At 48.8% G+C, this 22,739-nt stretch overlaps 1 protein-coding gene across 4 annotated transcripts in view; it reads right to left on the reverse strand.

Annotated features, from left to right (window-relative positions):
* SLC30A9 (solute carrier family 30 member 9) overlaps positions 1–22,739 on the reverse strand; it is an 800,207-nt gene that overhangs the window by 552,747 nt on the left and 224,721 nt on the right. For all 4 annotated transcript variants that reach the window (XR_014978192.1, XR_014978191.1, XM_085642175.1 and 1 more), the window contains exons 7-8: positions 18,522–18,580; positions 12,732–12,799 (exon numbers count right to left, since the gene is read on the reverse strand). Coding sequence is in view for 2 of the 4 variants with exons in the window: in XM_085642175.1 (XP_085498301.1) it covers positions 12,732–12,799; positions 18,522–18,580 (127 nt within the window). In the remaining 2 variants the exon portion in view is untranslated. The remainder of the gene's footprint in view (positions 1–12,731; positions 12,800–18,521; positions 18,581–22,739) is intronic.

Consider the following 22,739-nt stretch of genomic DNA (forward strand, 5'->3'; position numbering starts at 1 on the left):
CTGGGAACCCCCCAAGACACAGACTGAGGTCCGAGCATTTTTGGGCCTCACGGGATACTATCGCCGCTTCGTGAAGGGGTACGGTACCATCGTAGCCCCCCTCACGGAGCTCACGTCCAAGAAACAACCTCGACGGGTAGTCTGGACGGAGGCTTGTCAGCAAGCCTTTGAGAGATTGAAGAAAGCCATGTGCTAGGCCCCGGTCTTAAGGGCCCCAGACTTTTCCAAGAAGTTCATTGTCCAGACAGATGCATCAGAACATGGCATTGGGGCAGTGTTATCGCAACTCAACGAAGAGGGACTGGATCAACCCGTGGTCTTCCTATCCCGGAGACTACTTCCCAGGGAACAGAAGTGGAGTGCAATAGAGCGTGAAGCCTTTGCAGTGGTATGGGCTCTGAAGAAGCTGCGGCCATACCTGTTTGGCTCGCACTTCCTTGTTCAGACCGACCACAGACCCCTTCGTTGGCTGATGCAGATGAAGGGGGAGAATCCCAAGTTGTTGAGGTGGTCTATTTCCCTACAGGGGATGGACTTTCAGGTGGAACATCGGCCTGGAGTGGACCACGCCAATGCAGACGGTCTCTCAAGGTATTTCCGCCTTAGTGATGAGAACTCCCAAGGGGTTGGGTAGCTCTCCCCACTTTCAGCTGGGGGGGACGCGTGTTAGACCTGTCAGCCCTTTGGGTGGTCCCTCCTCATCATTATTTATTTTGTCCCACTTTTGCCTCAAACCCTGTTTGAATTTTTCCTTTTTGGGAACCACCAGACTTTTTCGTGTTGCTGCAGATTCAGGGAGCCATTTTAGCTACCCCTGAAACTTCTGTCTGAGGGCCTGAAGCACAAAATGGTGGCCACCTGTGACATCACCAGCATCCACTGGAACCTACCAGCACCTTCCAGAACATTCCAGGAGCTTCCAGAACCCTGTGACCGTTGGAGGCGGTTTAGAATGTTGGGAGGATAAGAGAGGCAGTTGGCAGTTGGAGCTGGCAGTTGGCACCTGACTGGTGAAGAGAGAGGAGCACAACAGTGAAGGAGGAAGGAGTGAAGCAGCAGGGGTGGAAACTTGTGCCTGGAGTGGGGTCCATAAACCCACCCTTGATACTTGTCCCTACTGATGGATCCCAGCCTATAGCCCTGTGTGGGAAGAAGACAGAAGAAACTTATCCTAAGGACCTGGACAGCAGGAACAGGCCTTAGAACCAAGAAAACAGCAAGATTCTGACCTGAGAACTGGTTTCCCTGGAGTCCGGCGTCGAGTAGCCTGAAGACCTGGAGCCCGAGGTGGAGAAGCGGCGCTGACTGAAGTAGCAGACGTCGTACCCGGAGCCGCCTGAGGTCGTGAGAGGGCGCCGACGGGGGTCGAGAGGAATACCAGAGGTCGAGGAGGAAGTGAGCCGAGGTCGAGCGAGCGGCGTCATCGGAGGAGTGAAGTCCGCCCTCCGGAGTCGTCGGAGACCGAGGTAGAGGAGCACCGGAGGTCGGGAGTGAGGATCGCACTCCGGAGTCGCCCGGAACCTGTGAGGAGGAGCACCGGAGGTCGGGGGTGAGGATCGCACCCCGGAGTCGCCGGAAGTCGACATCGAGGCCAGGCCGGCCGACGTCATCGGAGCCGAGAGCGCCATCGGACCGGAGCCGCCCGAAGTCGACATCGTGAAGAGACTGCCTGACGCCGTCGAATCGGAGGTCGAGATCGAACCGAGGCCACCGACATCGGACCGGAACCGCCTGCCGGCGTCGTCAAAGAACTGACATTGTGCCGAGGCCGCCGAGACCGAACCGGAACCGCCTCACGGCGTCGACACGACTCCAGCGGCGTCGGAACATCAGAAAAAGGGCAGTAAGTGGAGTAGAGGGCGCCTAAGGCCCTGTGGAGACCTGAGAGACTGCTCTAAGGGGCTAGGGAGGTGCTGAAACCCATCTGACTGTGCCTGGGGTGAACTGGGACTAACCTAGAGAGGTTGTGTGGAGAAGGAAAGCCAGGGCATTGGTATTTCCCCCCTTTGATCTACCTCAGTTTAGGCCTCAGCCTTGTCCCAGCCAGGGAGTAGCCTCCCCCCTCAAGCCTTCCACATCCCTACAAGCTGTGCCTGGGCCAAATCAGCCCTTAAGAAGTGAAGTGTCATCTGATTATATGAGGGGTGCTGTATACTTGTAATTATTTATTGGGGATACTGTATTTATTGAATTTTTATCTATTTATTGCTGCACTATATTTATAGGTCCACAGGACTTGTTGGTGTACAATATTTATTGGTACAGTATTTATTGCCTCAAAGTATTTAATTGTCTGTATATATTGCACTTGTATTTATGCCCTGTTATTTATGATCACCCCTATTTATTTCATCAAACAGCCAGTATTTATTTGACCTGCACTATTTAAATTTGTATATTGTGATTGACCTATTTATTTTTCCAATCAGCAACTAAGAGAAAAAGATAAAGAAAGAATATTTTCATAATTTTTACGGTGTAGAGTCGTTTTTGGAACGGATGCACGCATGGTTATTGTATGGGTATATTGTATGCTTAGCACTGTGCCTGTTTCCTGACCACTCGAGCCAAGCTACCCCATTGTGTTGGGAAGGTCCACCACCACCCTGCGGAGTGGGAGTGGGGCTGTTTCCAACAGTGCGCATAGTGGGAGTGCCGGAACGCTGGCAAGGGAGAGAGCCTACTTTGCATATGGAGAACTGGCTCAGAGATCTGCTGCCGGAGGGGACCCTCTCACCTCACTTTGTCATTGAACGTGCACATAGAGTTCCAGCGAGGCCCCCTCCCACAGGATCAAACCCGAGGACCATGCTCCTCCGCCTCCTCAACTACTGAGACTGGGACTCGATCCTCCAGGAAACTAGGAAGCTGCAGGACATTCACATAGACAACCATAAAATAATATTTTTTCCGGACTATACCATCCAGGTGCAGAGACAGAGATTATCCTTCATGGCAGTGAAAAAACGCCTTCGGCAAAACATCCTGAAATACTCACTGCTCTTTCCGGCGCGATTGCGGGTGATTGCAAGTGATAAGACTCATATATTTGCCACGCCGGAAGAGGCAGGGGACTGGCTGGTCACCGCTGCTGCGGGACCTCGGGACGCTGCTGCGGCGACGACCTTACCGAAAATAAGAGGCCCCTTCTGCCGTCGCCGGAGAGAACGTAGTTCGACGGGGGCGTGGACTACACCTTCACCAACAGTGGGTCCGGAGACTCGGATTTGATTCTCAGTGGGCAACGAGACGCCCTGCAGGCGGTGGTGGAAATCAGCGGCTCACTGGTGGCTGAGGATGCATCCAACGCGACTTCTTCAGCGATGACGAGCGGATTTATGGCCTACAAAACTCACAGGACTCAACTGACCTGCCAGATGTCTCACCGCAGACTGCTGACATGATGATGTGAACATTGCGAGACCTTATTCTTGGTTGGACTGCGGCTTGAGGTATTGTAGTTGATATGTGGGGGTAGGAAGTCGCTGTTGATATAATCATATGTGATAGAAGCTGCTGTGATTCTGAACGTTTATATGAGAACGTGGGTGGCACCATGTTATGGGGAAAGAGGGCGGGACTTACTCATATACTTTGTTACTGCTGCGTAGCCGCCAGTACATATGGGTCGCCTGGTGGGGTCTCCCTGGGCTGGTGTACACGGGCTGCCTTTTATATTTTGTATTCTGCCTGAAGGAGGGGAGCCTCAGACATTGGACACACATATTGTAAGTTAACTATACATTGCAGGAGGAGGAGCCTAGCGCGCAACCAAGATGGCCGCGTAGGTGCGAGGCTCCCGAGGACCACCACGACCTCCTGAATTAATCCTGGCTATATCCTGTCCTTGTTGAGGGGACTGCATCGGTGAACCCGAGCTGAGGCGCCATCCGTTTTTCCTTTCCGAATCGGACCCCGGACACCGGTGGGAGCACCGATTGAAGGTTGCGGCCTTCTCCGCGCTGGCCCCCCGGATTGGAGTAGTGGGGTGATCCGGGGACAAAGCGAACAACAGCGGCGGGCAGGGCTGGGCGACTCGCGTATCCCGTGCTTTCACTTTCGCTTTTGCGCTCTCCTTGCCCTCAAGCGAGGTAGGGTTGCGGAGCGGGGTGCGCTGGTGTGGCCTTGTCCAGGTGTCCGGCTGACCCGCCGGCCGTGAGTCGTCCTGCGGCCCAGTGGTCGCCCTCCCCCCCCCGGAACCCGTGAACTGGTTTACCGGCCCTTTCGAGGAGATTGGCACGACGGTGGGAGAGCAGGCATGTCCACCAAACAAGATGGCGACCGGGCGAAGGTGAAGACGACCCGCCGCGGCCCGGCGCCTCAATCCAACAGTATGGACCGCTACACCCTCCAGAAGGGATCTCCGGAGACATCGCGCACATCCCCGGCGGGCCCGACGGAGGCATCGGCTCAACCGGTGGATCTGACCCTCCGGGACGTCATGGGCGCCATCGCAGAGATGAAGGCCTCGGTGGACCAGCGCTTCGACACCTTAGCGCAAAAGATAGACTCGGTCCTGGTGGATGTTAGCCTCGTGAGGGCTGACTTGTCCAAAACCAACGACCGGGTCGATTCCCTGGCCCACACCACGACGAGCCTCACGACGGACGTGGTGGCCCTCCAAAAGGAGGTGCGCCGGCTTGGCCAGGTGAGCGCCCTGATGGACCGGCGACTGGAGGATTCCGAGGGTCGGGCCCGGAGGAATAACGTTCGCATTGTGGGAGTGCCGGAGGGACGAGAGGCGGAGGCGGCAGATCTTTTTGTGGAAGAATTGATCCTTACCCATCTTCAGCCCCGGGGGCTGAGTAAGCTTTTTGCGGTGGAACGTGCTCACCGGGTCCCTGGGGGCAGACCTAAGGCCGGTGCCCCGCCGCGGCCTCTCATTGCCCGGATTTTTAATTTTCGGGACAGAGACGCTATCCTGCAGACCTCCAGGCAACAGGGACCGGTCAAGCTCGATAACATGGATGTGCATTTCTACCCAGACTTTACTCCGGCGGTCCAAAAACTGAGATTGAGCTTTATCGGAGTTAAACGTCGCCTACGGGACCTGAATCTTAAGTATTCAATGCTTTTTCCAGCTAAGCTAAGGGTGGAGGTGGATGGGCGCACGCACTTTTTTGACCGACCCGAGGCGGCTGGGGACTGGTTGGACACTCTGCCTGGAGATCGGGGCCGAGGGGGTGGGGGGGGTGCGGTTGGCGGGGAGGGCCCGCCGGATCAGAACTGAGGGGTGAAGACTAGGCCTTGCTCTGGACAACATTCCTTTACCATTTACTGATCGTTTATGTTCCCCTCCGATGGAGGTCGTGTGGGGTCTGTTGGGGGCTTCCCTCCTCCTCTGGGGGACTAGTTAGATTTTCATCTATGGGGCGACAGGCACACTGCACTTTGGGGGGGCTGTCTGGGCTCATGCAGGGGTGCAGGGAGGGGGGAGTTCTGTTGGGATGGGGGGGTGGGGGGGGGTGTGTCGTTTGTTTGCACCGCAAGGCAAGCCCTTTACTGTATTGTTGCTCTCGAGATGCTCTGTGGGGGACGACTGATTGCTTCTACGTATGATGGGGGGTAGGGATTTGACTGTGTTGTCATGGAATGTTAACGGTCTGGGGGACAGGATTAAGCGTGGTGTGGTCCTGCAGTACCTGAAACGTATCTCACCAGATGTTATCTTCCTGCAGGAGACACACCTTATAGGTAACTCCTTTCATGCCATGAATCGGCGAGGCTATCGTTTGGTGGCCCACTCGGGCTTCACCTCGGGCTCGCGGGGGGTGGGTATCATGATTAAGAACTCGCTCCCGTTGGAGATTGATGAGGTGCGCCATGATGAGAGGGGACGCTACACTGTTCTGGTGGGTAGAATGGAGGGTAGAGTGTTTGTTTTTATATCAGTGTACGTCCCGCCTGGGTTACAATCTACTACATTTGCGGATTTGGGGCGCCTCCTCCTGGACCTCCCGGGTGGCCTGCTAGTGGTTGGGGGGGACTTTAATGCGGTAGTTTCTGGGTCTCTGGATCGCCATCCCCCTAGGGACCTCCCCCGGGCACAGGCCTGGCTGTCCGGCCTTTTAGATACTCTGGGCCTGGTGGATTGCTGGCGACTAAAGCATCCCGCGCAGCGGCAATACACCTTCCACTCGGGTGCCCATGGTAGCCTCTCGCGGCTTGATTACATCCTTGTCCCGGCGGCCTGTGCTGGGAGGGTGGGAGAGGTGTGCCATCTGGCGCGGGGCATTTCAGATCACTCCCCAGTACTGTTACATTTCGATGTCTTCCCTAGGGGGGGGGCAGGGTGGCTCCAATCAATGCTTGGTACTTGCGTGACCCCACTATTCGTGCCGACTTGATCAAATCCTTACAGCGATACTTTGATGAGAATGTGGGGTCTGTCCCTTCGGCCATCTCCCTGTGGGAGGCTTTTAAGGTGGTTCTCAGAGGGGAGGCCCTCTCCTTTATCTCCCAGGCCCGGAGGCGCGAGCGGGAGGAGGTAACCCGGGTGGAGGCCGAAATTGCGGAATTAGAGGGTGACCTGGGGAGCGGGGTAACCGACGCCAAGTTGCATGTTCTGCACCTCAAGCAGGCGGCCTATAGGGCCCTCGTCACGGAGGCGGCCAGGGGCCTCAGTAGAGAGCAACAGGGGCGACTGTATGATGTGGGTGATAAGGCTGGTAAATTGATTGCGTGGTTGGACAAGAGGGAGAGAGCGAGTCGTGTGGTTCCTTTGCTTGAGGGGATGGATGGTGTGCCTGTTACCGAGCCGGAAGCCATTGTCTCCTGCTTCGCGGATTACTTCCGCGAGGTGTACTCCCCGGTTTCTCCCTGCTCGGAGGAAGATTCCCATGCCCTGCTTCGGGACATCGCGCTGCCCTCCCTCACGGTGGAGGACAGGGATTTGCTGGACGCTCCTCCCACCTCGGACGAAATCGCCCTGGCTATTCGCTCGGTCGCATCCGGCAAGGCCGTGGGCCCCAATGGTATCCCCATCGAGCTCTACAAGCTACGACCGGATGTACTGGCGCCCCACCTGCGCGCCATGTTCCTGGCGGCCCGCTCGCAGGGTTCCCTCCCGCCGGACCAGCGTCTGGCCACAATCGTGGTGATCCACAAGGAGGGGAGACCCCGTGAGCGGGTTACATCCTATAGGCCTATCTCGCTCTTGAACGCGGAGCCCAAAATCCTCGCCAAAGTACTGGCCAACCGGCTGGTTGGCGTGGTGGGCGATTTGGTCCACCAAGACCAATCTGGCTTTATACCCCATCGCAACACGGCTCTTAATCTGCGACGCTTGCATGGGGTGCTCGCGCGTGTCCCGTTTGTGCGGGAGCCGGCCATCTTGGCGTCCTTAGACGCCACCATGGCGTTTGACACGCTTGAATGGCCATACATCTGGGCGATGCTGGCGAAATTTGGATTTGGACCGGGTTTCATTAGCTGGGTCAAATTGTTGTATTCGGGCCCATTGGCGCAGGTGGTGGTGAATGGGCGAGTCTCGGCCCCCTTTGCGCTGGGGCGGGGCACGCGTCAGGGTTGCCCCTTGTCACCGCTCCTGTTTGCATTGGCCTTGGAGCCCTTGGCGGAGTGGCTGCGGTGGCACCCCTCCATCCGTGGTCTCCGCTGGACCCCCGAGCATGAGGACCGCGTCTCCCTCTACGCCGATGATATCCTTTTGTATCTCGCCTCCCCGCGTAACTCGCTGATTGTCCTGGTTGATGTTTTGCGCTCCTTCGGTCGTAACTCAGGCCTTGTCATCAACTGGGCGAAATCCTGCGTGTATGTGCTCTCCGGGGAGGCTCCGGCCCTACCACGGGACTGCCCGATCCAGATTGCCTCCCAGGGGTTCCGGTACCTGGGTATATATATTACTCTTGACCCGGAGGCCCGCTACGAGCGGAACTTACTACCCCCCCTCCAGCGCTTGCGGGAGGACGTTGCGCGCTGGCGGCGTCTTCCGCTTTCGCCGCTTGGCCGAGCGGCCTTGTTTAAGATGATGTCCTTGCCGCGCTTTCTGTATGCGCTTCAGAACACTATGGACTTGGTTCCGGCGCGCTACTTCCGTGAGGTGGAGAGCCTGCAGCGGCGCCTGTTCTGGGACGGGAGGCCGCGTATTGCTCTGGCTAAATTGACGCTCCCGTGGTACGATGGGGGGGTTGCCCTCCCGGACATTAAACGGTATTACTGGGCCTCCCAGCTAGCTGCAATTAATCATGGCCTTTACGGGCCCGCCTTGAACCCGGCATTTGAAATGGACAAGATGCTCCTGCCCGGTGGCGACTACAATCGAGCGCTCTACTCTGGCGCGCCCGGCTCCCGTCTGACGGGACCGACGCGTGTCATGGTGCGTGTCTGGCACGCGGCTAATGCAGCGATGGGGTGGAAGGACCGTTTGACCCGGGCGACACCGCTATATGCGTCTGAGAGGTTGGGCTCCCTGTGGACATCGAAGGGCTTCGAGAAGTGGGACACGATCGGAATCAGCACAGTGGGAGATCTCTGGACGAGGGGGGGATTCAAAACTTTTGAGACGCTGCAGACGGAGTTTCAGCTGCAGGGCAGTGAGTACTTTCGGTACTTGCAAGTCCGCCATGCGCTGGGCTCCGTCTTCCCGGATGTCGCGTCCATTCCGGAGTCTTCCCCCCTGGAGGACCGAGTGCTGGATGGCCATGTCCCAGACAGCACGATCTCCCTTATATATAAAAAGCTGATCAACGACAGATCGTGCCTGCTGACTAGTCTCCGCGAGGCCTGGGTTGCCGACGGGTTGGAACTGGACGACGAGGACTGGATCTCCGCGGTGGCCTCTCCGAAGGAGGTGGCCATCCCGGCTCGCCTTCGCTTCGTCCAGCTTAAGATCCTCCACCGGGTTTACGTGACGGGGCCAAGGCTTCTACGTATGGGTTTTGCTGGTGACGGATTGTGTAAGCGTGGCTGTGGTGCTTTGGCAACTTTCATGCATATTCTGTGGGAGTGCCCAAAGGTGGAGCGATTCTGGCGTGGTGTGCATGAGGTCCTGCGTGTGGTTACGCGTGTCGCGCTGTTGCCTGAAGCGAGGAGATGCTTGCTGAATGTGTGGGAACCAAATGATTATTCGGTCCCGCAGAAGCGGTGGGTGACTCTGGGATACATGATAGCTAAGCGTGACATTGCTCAATTGTGGGGATCCCAGAGGCCCCCGGCGGTGTTGGCCTGGAAAGAACATATGGATTGGTGTATGTTTCGTGAAAAGGTAGTGTATGTGGCGAGGGGTAAGCCTGGGGCGTGGGTGAAAATCTGGGGCCCCTGGAACGCCTACCGCGGGGGCATTTGTGAGCCGCCACTGCCACTGGCCGCCTCACCAGCTCCGTCCCCCTAGCTGACCCCCTCCCCCAGCCGCGGGCATGTGGTTCCCCTGTCCCTGATCTATTCCCATCCCCCTCTTCAGAGTTTGGCTGCTGGTTGGGATCCCCCACTTAAGGAGCACGTGCCGTCACTTTGGATTGCGGATTGCCTTGCGGGTGTGGTTTTTTGTGTTCTGTTTTGAAAAAAAAAGGAAACCGTATTGTGGGCTTGGGGTTATGTGACCTGCGCTATTGATATCTCCTGATTTACCGATCTGCACCGCCAAGAGACTCTTACTGTAGGAATGTCATATGCTTCTGCCACTCTAGCGGCCGGCCGGATGGTTGTAGGCCCCTACCTGTAACCTTTTTAACATGTAATAAACGGTTTAAAAAAAGAGAGGTCTACTCTAGAATGCGGGGCGACCCAGGATAGCACTACAGAAATTGTACACACCACCGAAGAGCGGAGGCTTGGCAGTCCCACTTTTGGAACTATATTATTTAGCTGCGCAACTACGATGGGTCACAAGGTGGCTGAGTGGCAAGAATCTGGCGGACACGGTGACCGAGTCATCGACATGGACGCAGACTCAAATCTATAGCTTGTTTCACCCACTAGCGAAACTCCCCTAGATGCTACCGGAGGAGCCTTCAGCTCACAAAAGACATGATCCCATATGCCCCAACACTGCCACTTATTGGGACACCCAGAGGCAGAGACTCTGTGACCGACATAGTGCCGGCACCCTGGACTGCAGCGGAAGTGGAGACGTTAGGAGACCTATACGCAGACGGTGCCCTTATGCCTTTCGCAACCCTAACGGCAGACAGCGGCTTACCGGCAGGCCAGTTCCTTCTACATGCAGCCATCATACGGGTGCTGACATCGGCATGGGGAGACTTGACAAATGAACCACCGACCCATCAGCTGTTGCAATATCTGCATGTGATGGGGGAGGGGTCACACGTGATCCACTGGCTAGTGCAGGCCTTACTTACTCATGTATTGAAATCACCACAGAGACTCCGTGCACGTTGGACTGAGGACAGAGGCTGACCATGGACTGACAAGGAATGGGAATGTGTTTTAGCCGGTGCCACACATATACCACACAATTCACGGTTTAAACGTATACAAACATATATTTTACGTACAGCGTACCTCTCACCTGATAAGATCAACAAATACTTTAACATTAACACCTCCGATTGTCCGCGATGTCAACTACTAGGCGCTGACCTTCTACATATGCTGTGGTTTTGCCCCTCACTTCTATCCTACTGGCGCGCGGTAACAGAGACACTTACGACAGCACTAACACCGAGGTACCCAACACATGGGAGGTCTGTATTCTGGGGTTTTACAAACGAACAAAAACTAATAAAGTAAGCTCTAGATTCCGTGACCTAGGCCTAATAACCGCAAAACGATTGATAACCAAGAGGTGGAAGCACAAGGACCCACCGGAAGTGCCCCACTGGTTAAAATCCCTAGAGATCTAGCCACAGGCGAAGAGCACTATTTTACATAGGGAAGAAACAGCAGGGTTACCTAAGTATCCCATCGCACAGGCCTGGCATGATATCCTCAAAGCCCTTACACACACTAATGCCACACCACATACATCCCCTACGCAACGAACAGGAGATAGTGACTAGCATGTCGTCTGGTTACAATAGACACTCTGAAACTACGAAACACCACAGCCACCGCTGTCGGGATGGGCAATGACCACACATTCCATCATGGCACTTCATAAACACGACTTTAGATACAAGATGCCCTGCTGGCCATGCGACTATATATGGTTCAGGAAAAGCAGCTCGCATCCAATACAAACCCACAAGTCTAGACATGGCTGAACTCGAAAGGCACCTAATATACTAGATACGTATTCCTCTCAACATTGGATATCTCCCTTTTCTTTTTGATTTTTTGTTGTTAATTGTGGTTAAAATGTTTAAAATATGGATATATTGGAGTCAGTTATGATACACGCTTCTCCTGCCCAAGCAATATTGTGTTTTGTGATCCTACAGCTGAACCACATATGGGCTGCACACTTCTGTTTCTATTGATAAACTTGCATATTGATAACCACAGGTGGGAAAAGGCACGCATGACAGACATGTCCCGCTCTCCAGTCAGAGGTGATGGTATTCGTGGGCTATTGATGCCCTTGCTGATCTGCAAATGCACATCAACTACTAAAATGCCGATGTACACCAAGCTATAACTGTAAGATGCAAATGTTCTGAACTGTGTAAACGGTGACTTTGTACTACTGGTCTTGTTATAAGTGCGACTTGTACCAATGTTTGGATTATGTGGAATAAGGAAAGATAAAAATGCAATACAGATATTAAAAAAAAAAAAAAATAATCAGTACTCAAAGAGTTGATCAGCGATTTGACAGATTAAAGGGAAGGTGTGAGTGAATCTTCTAGATGTCATGCTATGCTGTTACATTTTATGTGCACTAGGTTCCTTGGTGCAGATAGCAGAAGTAGTTTGAATCTAGCAGCGTGGAGGTGATTAAGGATGCCAGCCTTGTGACTGAGTAGGGAAATGCATGAAGGAGAACAAAAGTGGGGCTCATGGGTGGTAGATATAAGAAGTTAAACCAATCTTTCAGTCAGAAAGTAAACTAGTTCCCTTTAGGAAAGTATACAGTATTTGTAAAGCACAAACCAAGCTGAAAAGCAGAGAGACTTAACAAAAGCCACTTACATTTCATCCCAGAGCTACAGTGGTTTACTATATATCTTTGCATTACAGTGATAGATTGCAAAGACAATTGTGAATGCTCACCTAATTTTCAATAAAAGTATTACAATGTACAAATATGCAGCAGTAAGAAGAACAACAAAATGGTTCGATGAACTGAAATCAACAACTACTGCAGCATTAGTTTTATAAATATGTTTATTTCGGAAACATACTGCGTATCTGTTAAACATGAATACAGTGTAAGACCGTAGGCAGTTGTCCCTGTAATACATTATTGCAATCAACATAAGATTTGTGAATATCTGCAATTTAAAATAAGATGCAATCATTCAACATCAAACCTGTTTAGACTACTAAATAGTAGAGAGCTGCATCATCACAGTAATCGGGAGCAGGTATACGTAGCTAACCCAGGTTATAACCCAATTGGTTCTATTTAGAGTTTGAATTTCTCGAGCCCGTCATTGTTGAAGTTGATCATATAGGGGAGAAGGACGAGCTCTTTGATCCTCGCTCTATTTGTTTAAATCTATTTAATGATCAACATAACTCACGGCAGCACTCACATCTTGTCTAAAAAAGATGTTTTACTTACTCGGCTACTTAGCTCCTCATTCCTCCTACCCTTTCACATTACCAGCTAAAAATGGAACGTTACAAACACACATCTGCTTCATACTTACATGCATATAGCAACCATCACAACCTTGCCTGGGCCCTTCATAAATGTTGAAGCTGTGCTTGAACGTGGCTGAAAGAAAAAAGAAGAGCCTCTTACAATAATGAAAGTTAACCACATACGAGTAAGAAAACATGTCCATTTTTTATGGCATAACCTTCGCCACTAGTGTCACGCAGCCTCTGTGCCTTGTATTCATGCAATGACCCATCACATTTTCTTTGCTCCATGTCTATGTAAACCTCTCTGGCAGCAAAGTAAGAGAACTGGTTCTCTCAGAGTTTGGGCGCTTTCACTGTCACAGTTCTTGGATGAAGTTTGTCACATTTGTACTGCATTGTTCACCTTTTAACAGCTGAAAGGTGTAAGTTATGGGCATTTCAGAGGCGATAAAAGCTGTATTAGGTGTTGCTGTTTATGATCCGGATGATCACACTATAAATACTTTAATAACATAGCTTTGGACCGGTTTAATTATACCACCTCGTCAGTTTTTACCCCACTTCTGAGTTTTCATAAATAATATTGCCTTCAAAACTGCTTTGTAATAGAAAATACCATTTGATATGCAACTTTAGTCATGTGAAATGATGAAACAAAAAGAGGTGAAGAGTGATTTTTTTGTTCAGAAGCTGGATATGGGGCCTCCATCAAAATTCAGATTTAGACTTATCTCTGAAATAAGTACAATTCCACCAATATTAAACTTGATTCGCCTGGGTTACTAAATGTATTCTTTAATATTATTAGCAATCAGTGACTCTGCTGAGCACCCATAGTTGTTAAACAAGCTTTTGCAATGCAATAGGTCTCGCATTACTGAAAGTTTGAGCTATTGGTATTACTATTAATAATGCAACGCCTATAGCTCAAACTTTTAGTAATGCAAGAAATGTTGTAATACAACTGGTTGTTTTTCTATTTCTTTACTTTTGAAGCAATCACGGCACCTACACTTTAAAGCTAGAGCACGGGTGCCACGATTGTAACAAAAAACAAAAGTGAAGAAAAAGAAAAAAAAGGAGTGCAGCCGCATTAATTTTTTTATTTATTGACTTTGGAAGCAAACGCAGTACCCACGCTTCATCTTAAGATGTTTAAAACTAAAGCGCGGGTGCCGCCTTGCTACAAATGTAAAATGGAAAAGAAATGTCAGCTGCATGCTTTTTTTTTGTATTTGTTTACTTTTGTTACAATTGTGGCACCTGCGCTTTAGCCTTCAACATTTTAAGCTAAAGTGTGGGTGCCGCAATTGTAACAAATGTAAAGAAATAGAAAAAAAAGTGTGCAGCTGCATTTCTTTTTCAATTTATTTATTTTGAAAGCAATCGCAGCAATCGGCTGTTGTACACTAGGCCAGAAGCTAGAGTTCGAATTAATGGACACCTCTCGGACAAGTTTTCCATCCACCCTGGCACTCGGCAGGGCTGCCCGCTATCGGCACTGCTATTTGCGCTTGTGTTAGAGCCCTTGGCGTGTATACTACGGCAGAGGCATGCTGCATCTGCCCTGAGATTCTATCAGCGCCCACTTGCAGTGTCCATGTATGCCGATAACATGGTGCTATATATTTGCGAACCAGCGCAGTTTCTGTCGCCACTCATGCGTGAACACCTTCGGTTTGAACGCTTCTCAGGCCTTGGCATCAACTGGTCCAAGTCCACCATATTAGCTCTTACTGACAGTACTCACCCCTTTGACTTGGAATACCCCTTAACGTGGTGCTAAGATGCGGTCAAGTACTTAGGGATCTGGCTACATAGGGACCAGCAGACGGTCATTCAAGATAACTTTGGCACTGCCATCACGCGCTTGGAGGAGCAGGTGCATCGTTGGATTAAATTGCCCCTGTCCTTCCCAGACCGGGTAGCCTTAATGAAGATGGTAGTGCTCCCACGCTTTTTATATCTCTTTTTAAATATCCCGGTACGTCTGACCAGACATTTTTTTGATACTCTTCGCTCCCTCCCGATTACCTTAGCTTGGGGTGGGAAAAAGTCCCGGCTTAAGTGGGAAACACTCACCTTACCGTATGAACAGGGCGGGTTCGCAGCCCCAGATCTCTATCTTCATTACCTCTGTGCACAAGCGCATTATGCCTCTTACTGGCAGCGTGACCCGGCCTACATCCCACATGTGGCGGTAGAGGCGGGTGCTGTGCATCCTATACCTCTTAAGGTCATGATTGTCAACTCCCACACGGTGTTTGAGGGGAGAATTTGATACGGTTCAAATTACGTCTCACGCTTGGCGAGCGCTAGGACAACAGGCGCACAAACTACCACTATATGCCCCAAACATGCCCCTACTCCACCATTCTGACCTCTCGGTAACCCAAGAATCGGGTGCGCTAAGGACACTTGCGGGGATGGGGCTCTCCATTATGGCAGATGTGTTCCCTGGAGGCAGGTTCATAACCTCGGTAGAGCAAGCTGCCCGGGGTGCGGTTTCTGCCATGCAGATCTTTATATATACTAGGTTGCGGTCTGCCATGCGTGTGCTTAATCCGCATTTCCCTTCTGAACCGCCGACTCTTGAGGCACTGCAACTCCTATACACGGCTACATCCAGAACCAAGCTGGTTGCGAGACTTTACAGCGTTTCCCAGCGTGATATGGCGCCTGTGGCACCTGTTGCTCTGGGTAACTGGAATACTGTACTCCCCGAACCAGAGGACGACTGGTTGGATAGCTGCCACTTGACGGGACAACTGACGTCTAATGGCAACCTACGACTGGTGCATTTTAAATACTTTCATCAGTTGTACTATACACCGGCACAGCTGTTTAAATTTGGGCTCTGACAATCCGATACCTGTAGACGCTGTGGTGCACCTGGAGCGGGGTTCTATCACCTGGCTTGGGAGTGTCCTAAAATACTTGACTATTGGGGTGAAGTTGTGCGTATACTTGGTCTGATGATTGTTGAGCCTCTTGTCTGGCATCCGAAGCGGTGTCTGCTGGGAGTGGGGGCAAAGGTAAAGTCTTCTAACAGAAAACTTATGCAGATCGCATTGCTAATAGCTAAACGCAGGATCTCTCTCTGTTGGGAAAGTCGAATAGCACCTACAACTGAATTGTGGATACAGAACTTGGTGTATTGCCGAGACCAGTTCACCTGCTACGCTGAGAAGTTACCATCTGCTTCCAAACCTCGAGCCATCTGGAGACCGCTCACATCGTATCTGCTGTCACGTACGGATGACTAATGTCCTGACTGTAATTGCCATGCTACCCTATTCACCCTCGCCCGTAAACCATCACCTGTTCTGCCAGGTTTATAATTCTTGGTTTATATGAGCTCAGGTTGTTGTGATGATGTCATCTCACTATTGTGATATTAAGTGATTTGCTAACTGCACTGATGCCATGCATTTGGAATTATGCATTAGTTTTGTATTGTACTTTAAAAGCACAAATATATATTTTTTTTAAAGTGTTGACTTCAGCTAAGTCACAAGGCCTGACACCTCTATGGGACAATTTTATAAGACCTACATCACCCTACTAGTAATACCTTTGACAATGCTATATAATTCCTTTGATAGTCGTGCGGAAGTCACCTCTTCTATGCAAGCGGCAGACATTTCCCCGATACACAAGCCAGGCAAATACCCAAAGCAATGTGCACATATAGGCGGGTTGTATTGTTTGATCTCAACCTAAAGATCTTAATGATGATTCTGGCAGATAGATTGTCTGTGCTCATGTCGGGGCTAACAGGTGTCGACCAGGTAGGATTCATAGAAGACAAACAAGAAAGCATCAACATAAGAATAATAATGCACTTAAAAGAGAAGGCCAAACATAAGACAATCATGGCATTCCTACTCAGCCTAGATGCCAAAAATGCATTTGACCAGGTGAGTTGAAAGTACGTGGAGGCACTCTTGAACTGGATGAATTTCAGTCCCAAAATGTTGGGCTAGATTCTTGCCAACTATAAGAGTGCGGAAGTAAAGGACAGTGTTAATGACACCCCCTCACAGACCTATAGATTTCAGAGAGGGATGAGGAAGGAATGTCCACTATCCACTGTCCTCTTCCACAATCATTCTAGCTAGCTTTGAAACAGTATCAGGCCTCAGGATAAACCTTGGGAAATATAAGCTCCTGAATCTAATGGGAGAGGACATAGATTGGGCGATAGCAGTTAGTCTCTTCTGATAGGCTATAAGTATCTAACATACCTGGGGCAGACCTCCATAGGTGAAACTCCCTCCACATATCCTGTATAGGCAGGATCCATGTACTCAAAATGAATGCACTGCGGCGTCTACTTTACTTTTTTCAGACCCTCCCAGTAGCGATACCGGAGGCAGAATTTAAACTGCACCAAAAAGACATGATGCACTTTGTATGGGAAGGGAAGAGAGCGTAAATGATAGACTACTTTTATCCCAAAAGAGGACTAGCTTGCCCAGATACTACCACATATTTCATGGCTTTACACATATGGGCCATTGTAGAGAGTGGAATAACACATTCCCAACCTTAACACACCAATACACACAAATCCAGGCTTCACATACAACTATTCAAACAATGCAAAAAGGATTATGCCATCCAAGGAAAAGACAGAATGCGGTCCTTTCAATATGACATTGGGTTTTGCAAGAGGTGTTGGATGGGGGCATATGGGAATTTAAAGTATAGGGGACCGGAAACCTTAATAGGGAAATTCCAAGAGGGAGACTGAATCCAGGTATGGTTGACTAACAATAGAGCTTACTGAAGCGTTCCTCGCAGGGAGACTACATACAAGGTGCTGTACTAGGGGTTCTTACACCCAACCCAACTGCATTGCCTGTATCTTGATATTTCAGAGAAATCCTGGAGCTGGGAAAGTGAAAAGTGAACCAACCATGTTGCGTGGTTGGTGGGGCTGTCCAGGAATCGCTAGTTTTGGAAGGAGTTAAGCCATTGTAAAGAAGTCTTGGGCAGGAAGCCGTTGGACGAACCCGGTTTGACCATCGTAGGCCTTATGAGGGGAACTGTTAGAATCATATACTCAGAATGAAAATCCTGCTTTGGCACATGCGGGGCAGTGAGGCTTTGATAGCCACATACTGGAAAAAGAAAGACTTTCCAGGCCTGGCACAGTGATTTATAAATTGTGGCAGTTCCTTCTACTCACACTCCTAGGAGAACTAAGAAACTTCCCCTTGAAAAATGAAGACCTTAATCACACAAAAGGAAATTCATGAAGATATGGTCCCCACTGCTACAATATCTCTCATGATAAACTTAAAACTAGTTTGTGAGCCCTGAAACTATCCTTGTTAGGAACGTTTGTGAGAGACTGTTCATAACTGCTTAGGAGATGGAGGGGAAGGGTACTAGTAAGAATGTATCTCTTGACAATATTGAGAGCTCAGACGTAGTAATTGTATGAAGGCTTGGGGGAGCCCTCCATACAGTTAAAAATATAGCTACATGTTTGAGTACATTGGTCCTCTAGTTAGTTACTATGTTTTTAACTTCAATAAAAAGATACAAGTAAAAAAAAGAATTCAGTAGAAGCCCACCACACTCAAACCTCCTAGTACTCTTTAAGCAAGGGGCTAACTTGTGGGCTGGTGAAGTTTATAGAATGGAGTGGAGATGGAGTTTGTGTGTTTTGAACAACAATATACATTTTTATAGGAACTGTACGTGGAGGGGGAGGGTGGTTCTCAGCCTCTGTGCATTTTATTTATAAAGTTTGCAGTCTTTATACCCATATGAACACAGAGGTTAAAAATGCAAGGAGTAATTGCATGGAGAAAAAAAGATTATTGACTTGTCTAACTTACCTTAGTTTCTCCAAGAAAATCTTTATATTCTTTCAGCAGCTTTTGGTTTCTGAATAAATCTGTAACGACATAGAATTTTATTACATGCTATGTGTCTGAAAGAACAAGGCAAACTTTTAGAACACATTTTTCACTATACAGCCCACTTAGTTTCGTATGCAATTATCTCAAACAGAATTTGAATGTCGGTTCCTCACAGCTGTTATTTCTCCACATAAACAAATCAAATATGTTCCTATATATAGTGCAAACACGGACAATATTGACATTCTTTCATATGTGTTGATATGAAAATCCCGAACGCGATACCTGACTATTGTGGTAAATAATTTAATTACCGGGACTTAATTTGATGCGGAAAATCTATAATAATAGCTCAGTAAAATAAGAGGCAGAATCCGTGGTATTAGAGGTTCGGAACGGGCTTTATTCCAAAATCAATTCGAATTGAGGACTCCATATTCCATCACCACGAAGGTTCAGGAAGTGAAGGACCCCACTTTATTGACAAGTAATCATTTATATACAATAGGCATTACAGTGAAACAGATGCCGGAGGCGTAACAGTTGATAACAAAGATAAGAACATACATGCGTAACTAAAGTGGGTGTAACTAAAGAACGTCATCAGGTATGATTTCCTAAATGGGTGGTTCCATGAAAGAATTTCGCAATGTCAGCAGAAATACTTGGCAGAGATGCGCGCGCAGCAGCATGACGTGTGATTGACGTGTAACTAGGGGATGAAGGGGACTTGACATTTAGCTCTACATGTGGAGACAGAAGTCTGGGGTTATGTCAACCTAATCCCAAATCATATCTAATATCCTATGTTTAAAGAACTGTGTTATCCAAAAAGAAAGGTCTCTTAGGATAGAATCTTATTCTATACTGACTATACTGTCCGTTAGTGCGTGTACAAGCGTCTAAGTGTCTACACTAGATGCGAGGGCAGAAATCTTCCATAGTAATAGGGCTATTAATTACTTGCATGAAGACAGAGAAGCCGGGCCCTTTGCTCGGTAGCTGGGAGAATGTTTACTTAAACTACTAGACAGGAATGTATTGGATAGGGAGCGGAGCAAAGCAGATAATCTTGAAGGTGAAATACAGTTTTTTTGGCAGGCAACAGGCTGGAGTCAGGCACCGTTAGCCGCGCAGGGAGTAGGACAAAGTTCATGGGTACAGATGCGAGCTCAGACTGGAGCTTTCAGAGGCAGAAGGCAGAAAAGACTTGATGGCAGAATCAGGGCCTACTCGTCTGAACTGTAAAATGGGATAAGTGAACCATATAAAGCCGGTGGCCTTTCATACTTAGGAATAGAATATCCGGCCCATTCATGGCGGATCTAAAAGAGGACATGTTGACGATGGACGCACATGTGTTTGCGTCTTCATAACTGGAACTGGAGGAAACATACATGTACTTATGGTTTATACATGAAACCGTTGGGGTCCAAGATAGGGGACATAACTGACCATAAAAATCCATATTTCCACATTCCCTCCTTGTCCCCTACTTGTCCTTAAGAGATATCAATCTTCATCAATCCGTTGATCTGTTCATATAGCATCATTTGTTCTTCTTTCTTCTTCCGGAATCTTGAATGAAAACTTGGATGTGGGATACACGAGGTGGCACACAGACCACAAATCGCTGGTCCACATTGTAGGCATAAACAGCAACTGAATAGTATGAGAAAGCCAATACCTAGGAAGGATAGGACCCTCCATCCAAAGGTAGATAATACACTCCAAAACCAACTGGACCAAGTCCAGGTGCCTGGATTCTGGTGTATCTGGCTTACAATCTTATGAAGGCGAGTTATGGCTTTATATACAGATGGCGAATTTTCTGGTATGAAAATGCAACAGCTTGATCCGATGACCCTACAAGCTCCGCCCCTATCGGCCAGGATGACGTCAAGGACAAGACGATTTTGAAGCACAACAATCCGCATAGCAGACTGTTCTTCTGTTAAATTGCCAAAGGCGGAAATAGTTTCGTTCACTACTGCTTCAAGGGTTCTGATTAATCTACGTATCAGCTTACTATTGGTAACTGTACCTATATAGGGAAAGAGACCTTTATTGAAATCTGTGTATTTTTCCCATGCTGTCTCAGTGTAATCGACTATTGGGAGATCTCTCCGTTCTCTATTGTGTACTAAATGAGTATTTCTATGATAATCAGGAGGAGCTAGGAAAACAGGTGGCAAAAGGAATCCAATGTAGCAGGTACCATCCCAATCTAGAGGCAAACGTATATATGCAGTCTGACCACATACAAAGTAGGAATGGCGAGAAGCTCTAAATGTAGACTTGCCTTGATCACTGAATTCTATTACAGTGGTGCATTTACTGTGGCCCATGTGTAGAGAGCCATTCTTTCTTATACATAATTCACCTTTAACTGGAAATACTGACATAGCGGGCAAAACTGGTGCAGGTTCGGATTCGACATTCAGGATCATGAGATTAAGCGTGAAATTACCTAATCCATATACTTCATTTTCTAGATCAGTTCCTGTTCTTTTGGGAAGTCCCTCCTTGTTAGGGTAGCAGACTTTAAGTAAAACTAAGTTCAGGTTTCCCCATACCCAGTTGTCTTGATAAACTGCGGAATTCGAATCTTGGGAATTAATTAGACTAAACCATGCTCAACAGGAGCCATTGTGTGTGAACGGGTATGGGAAGAGAGGCAGAATTCCTTTATAGTTCTGATAGGGAGGGAATCGGCCACATATCCAACAATTTGTAGCATTGCTAACCTGATGGGAATGATGTAACATACTAATAAAAGTGTTGTTGCGCAGCGCAAATCTATATGACAACTCATGCGGGGGAAGTTCACTAAAAGAATGTTCAGCAGTAACATTATGAACATGTTTAGAAATAGGATAATATATGTGCAACAATATACTTGCAGCTATTATTAAAAGACATAAGAAAAACAAAATTAATAACGTCACTGTGCAATGACTACGCAGTGATTTATAGTACGCATGTTGTTTCATTCGCTTCCTTCGGTGTCTTTCTCTATTCAGGTCTAGGGGATTCATGTCAGGGACAAATTCGACCGATTCACCTTGAAGAGGACTTAAACAATCAAATTGTCTGACTTGGTAGACCTTAATTTTAGTCTGTATTGTTCTTTGTCATTCAGTTCAACCAAAGGAAGCTTTGAGTCAATCGGTGAAGACACGCAAGGTGTGTCATTTACATCGGAAGGTAGTCCATGAAATTTCTTGATATGACTTGAATGTATCCAGCCTTTTCGACCTTCGATCTTCACGGCTGTCCTCGTTGTTAACAGTACGAGTTGAGGCGATCTCCACCTAGGATCCAGCTGGGACTTCCGGTCAAAATTCCTCACTAACACCAAATCCCCTGGAATTACGTCATGGGGTTTCACCTCGGTGTTGTCGGGAAAGGCTGCAGCTACCTGTGAACGACAAGATTGTAGTGCAGACATCAAGGAAGCCAAGTAATCTGTCAGCATGTTACAGTCAACATCAGTTATTTTTCGTGGTATAGGCGTCCCCCACATATTTGGTGGTCTACCAAAGACCACCTCATAAGGGGATAGCCCTGTTCGAGAGTGCGCTACCATTCTCATGTAAAAGAGTGCAACTGGTAAGGCTACTACCCAGTCGACACCTTTCTCTCTACATATTTTGGACAATCTAATTTTCAGAGTTTGATTATGTCGTTCCACGAGACCTGCTGCCTCGGGGTGTCGGACACAGTGAAATCTCCACTGATAGCCTAACAAAAGTGAAACGTGTTTCATTAGTTCAGAGGAGAACGGCTGGCCGTTATCTGAGTAGACAACACGTGGTAAACCGTATCGTGGGAAGAATTCTCGAACCAACTGTTTGGCAGTAGTCGGGGCAGTGTAATCTGAAACCGGGTATGCCTCTGTCCAACGGGAAAGAGCACAGACAACTACGAGAACATATTTGAATCCTCGACATCGTTCCATCTGGATATAATCCATCTGGAGGACTTCAAAAGAGTGATCAGGAGGCTGAAATCCACCCTGTTCTACGGGAATGCTTTTACCTGGGTTAAACTGACAACAGATCATACAGGTACGGACTTTTTGTTTAGCTGCTGCTCGTAAATGTTTGTTGAACCAAATGTGTTGAATGCTGTCTAGCATAGCTTTTTCTCCTAGGTGCGCTGGACTATGTACAGTGTTAATGATAACTTGGA

This window comes from Triturus cristatus, chromosome 2_2 (assembly GCF_964204655.1).
Source record: "Triturus cristatus chromosome 2_2, aTriCri1.1, whole genome shotgun sequence".
Taxonomy (NCBI): domain Eukaryota; kingdom Metazoa; phylum Chordata; class Amphibia; order Caudata; family Salamandridae; genus Triturus; species Triturus cristatus.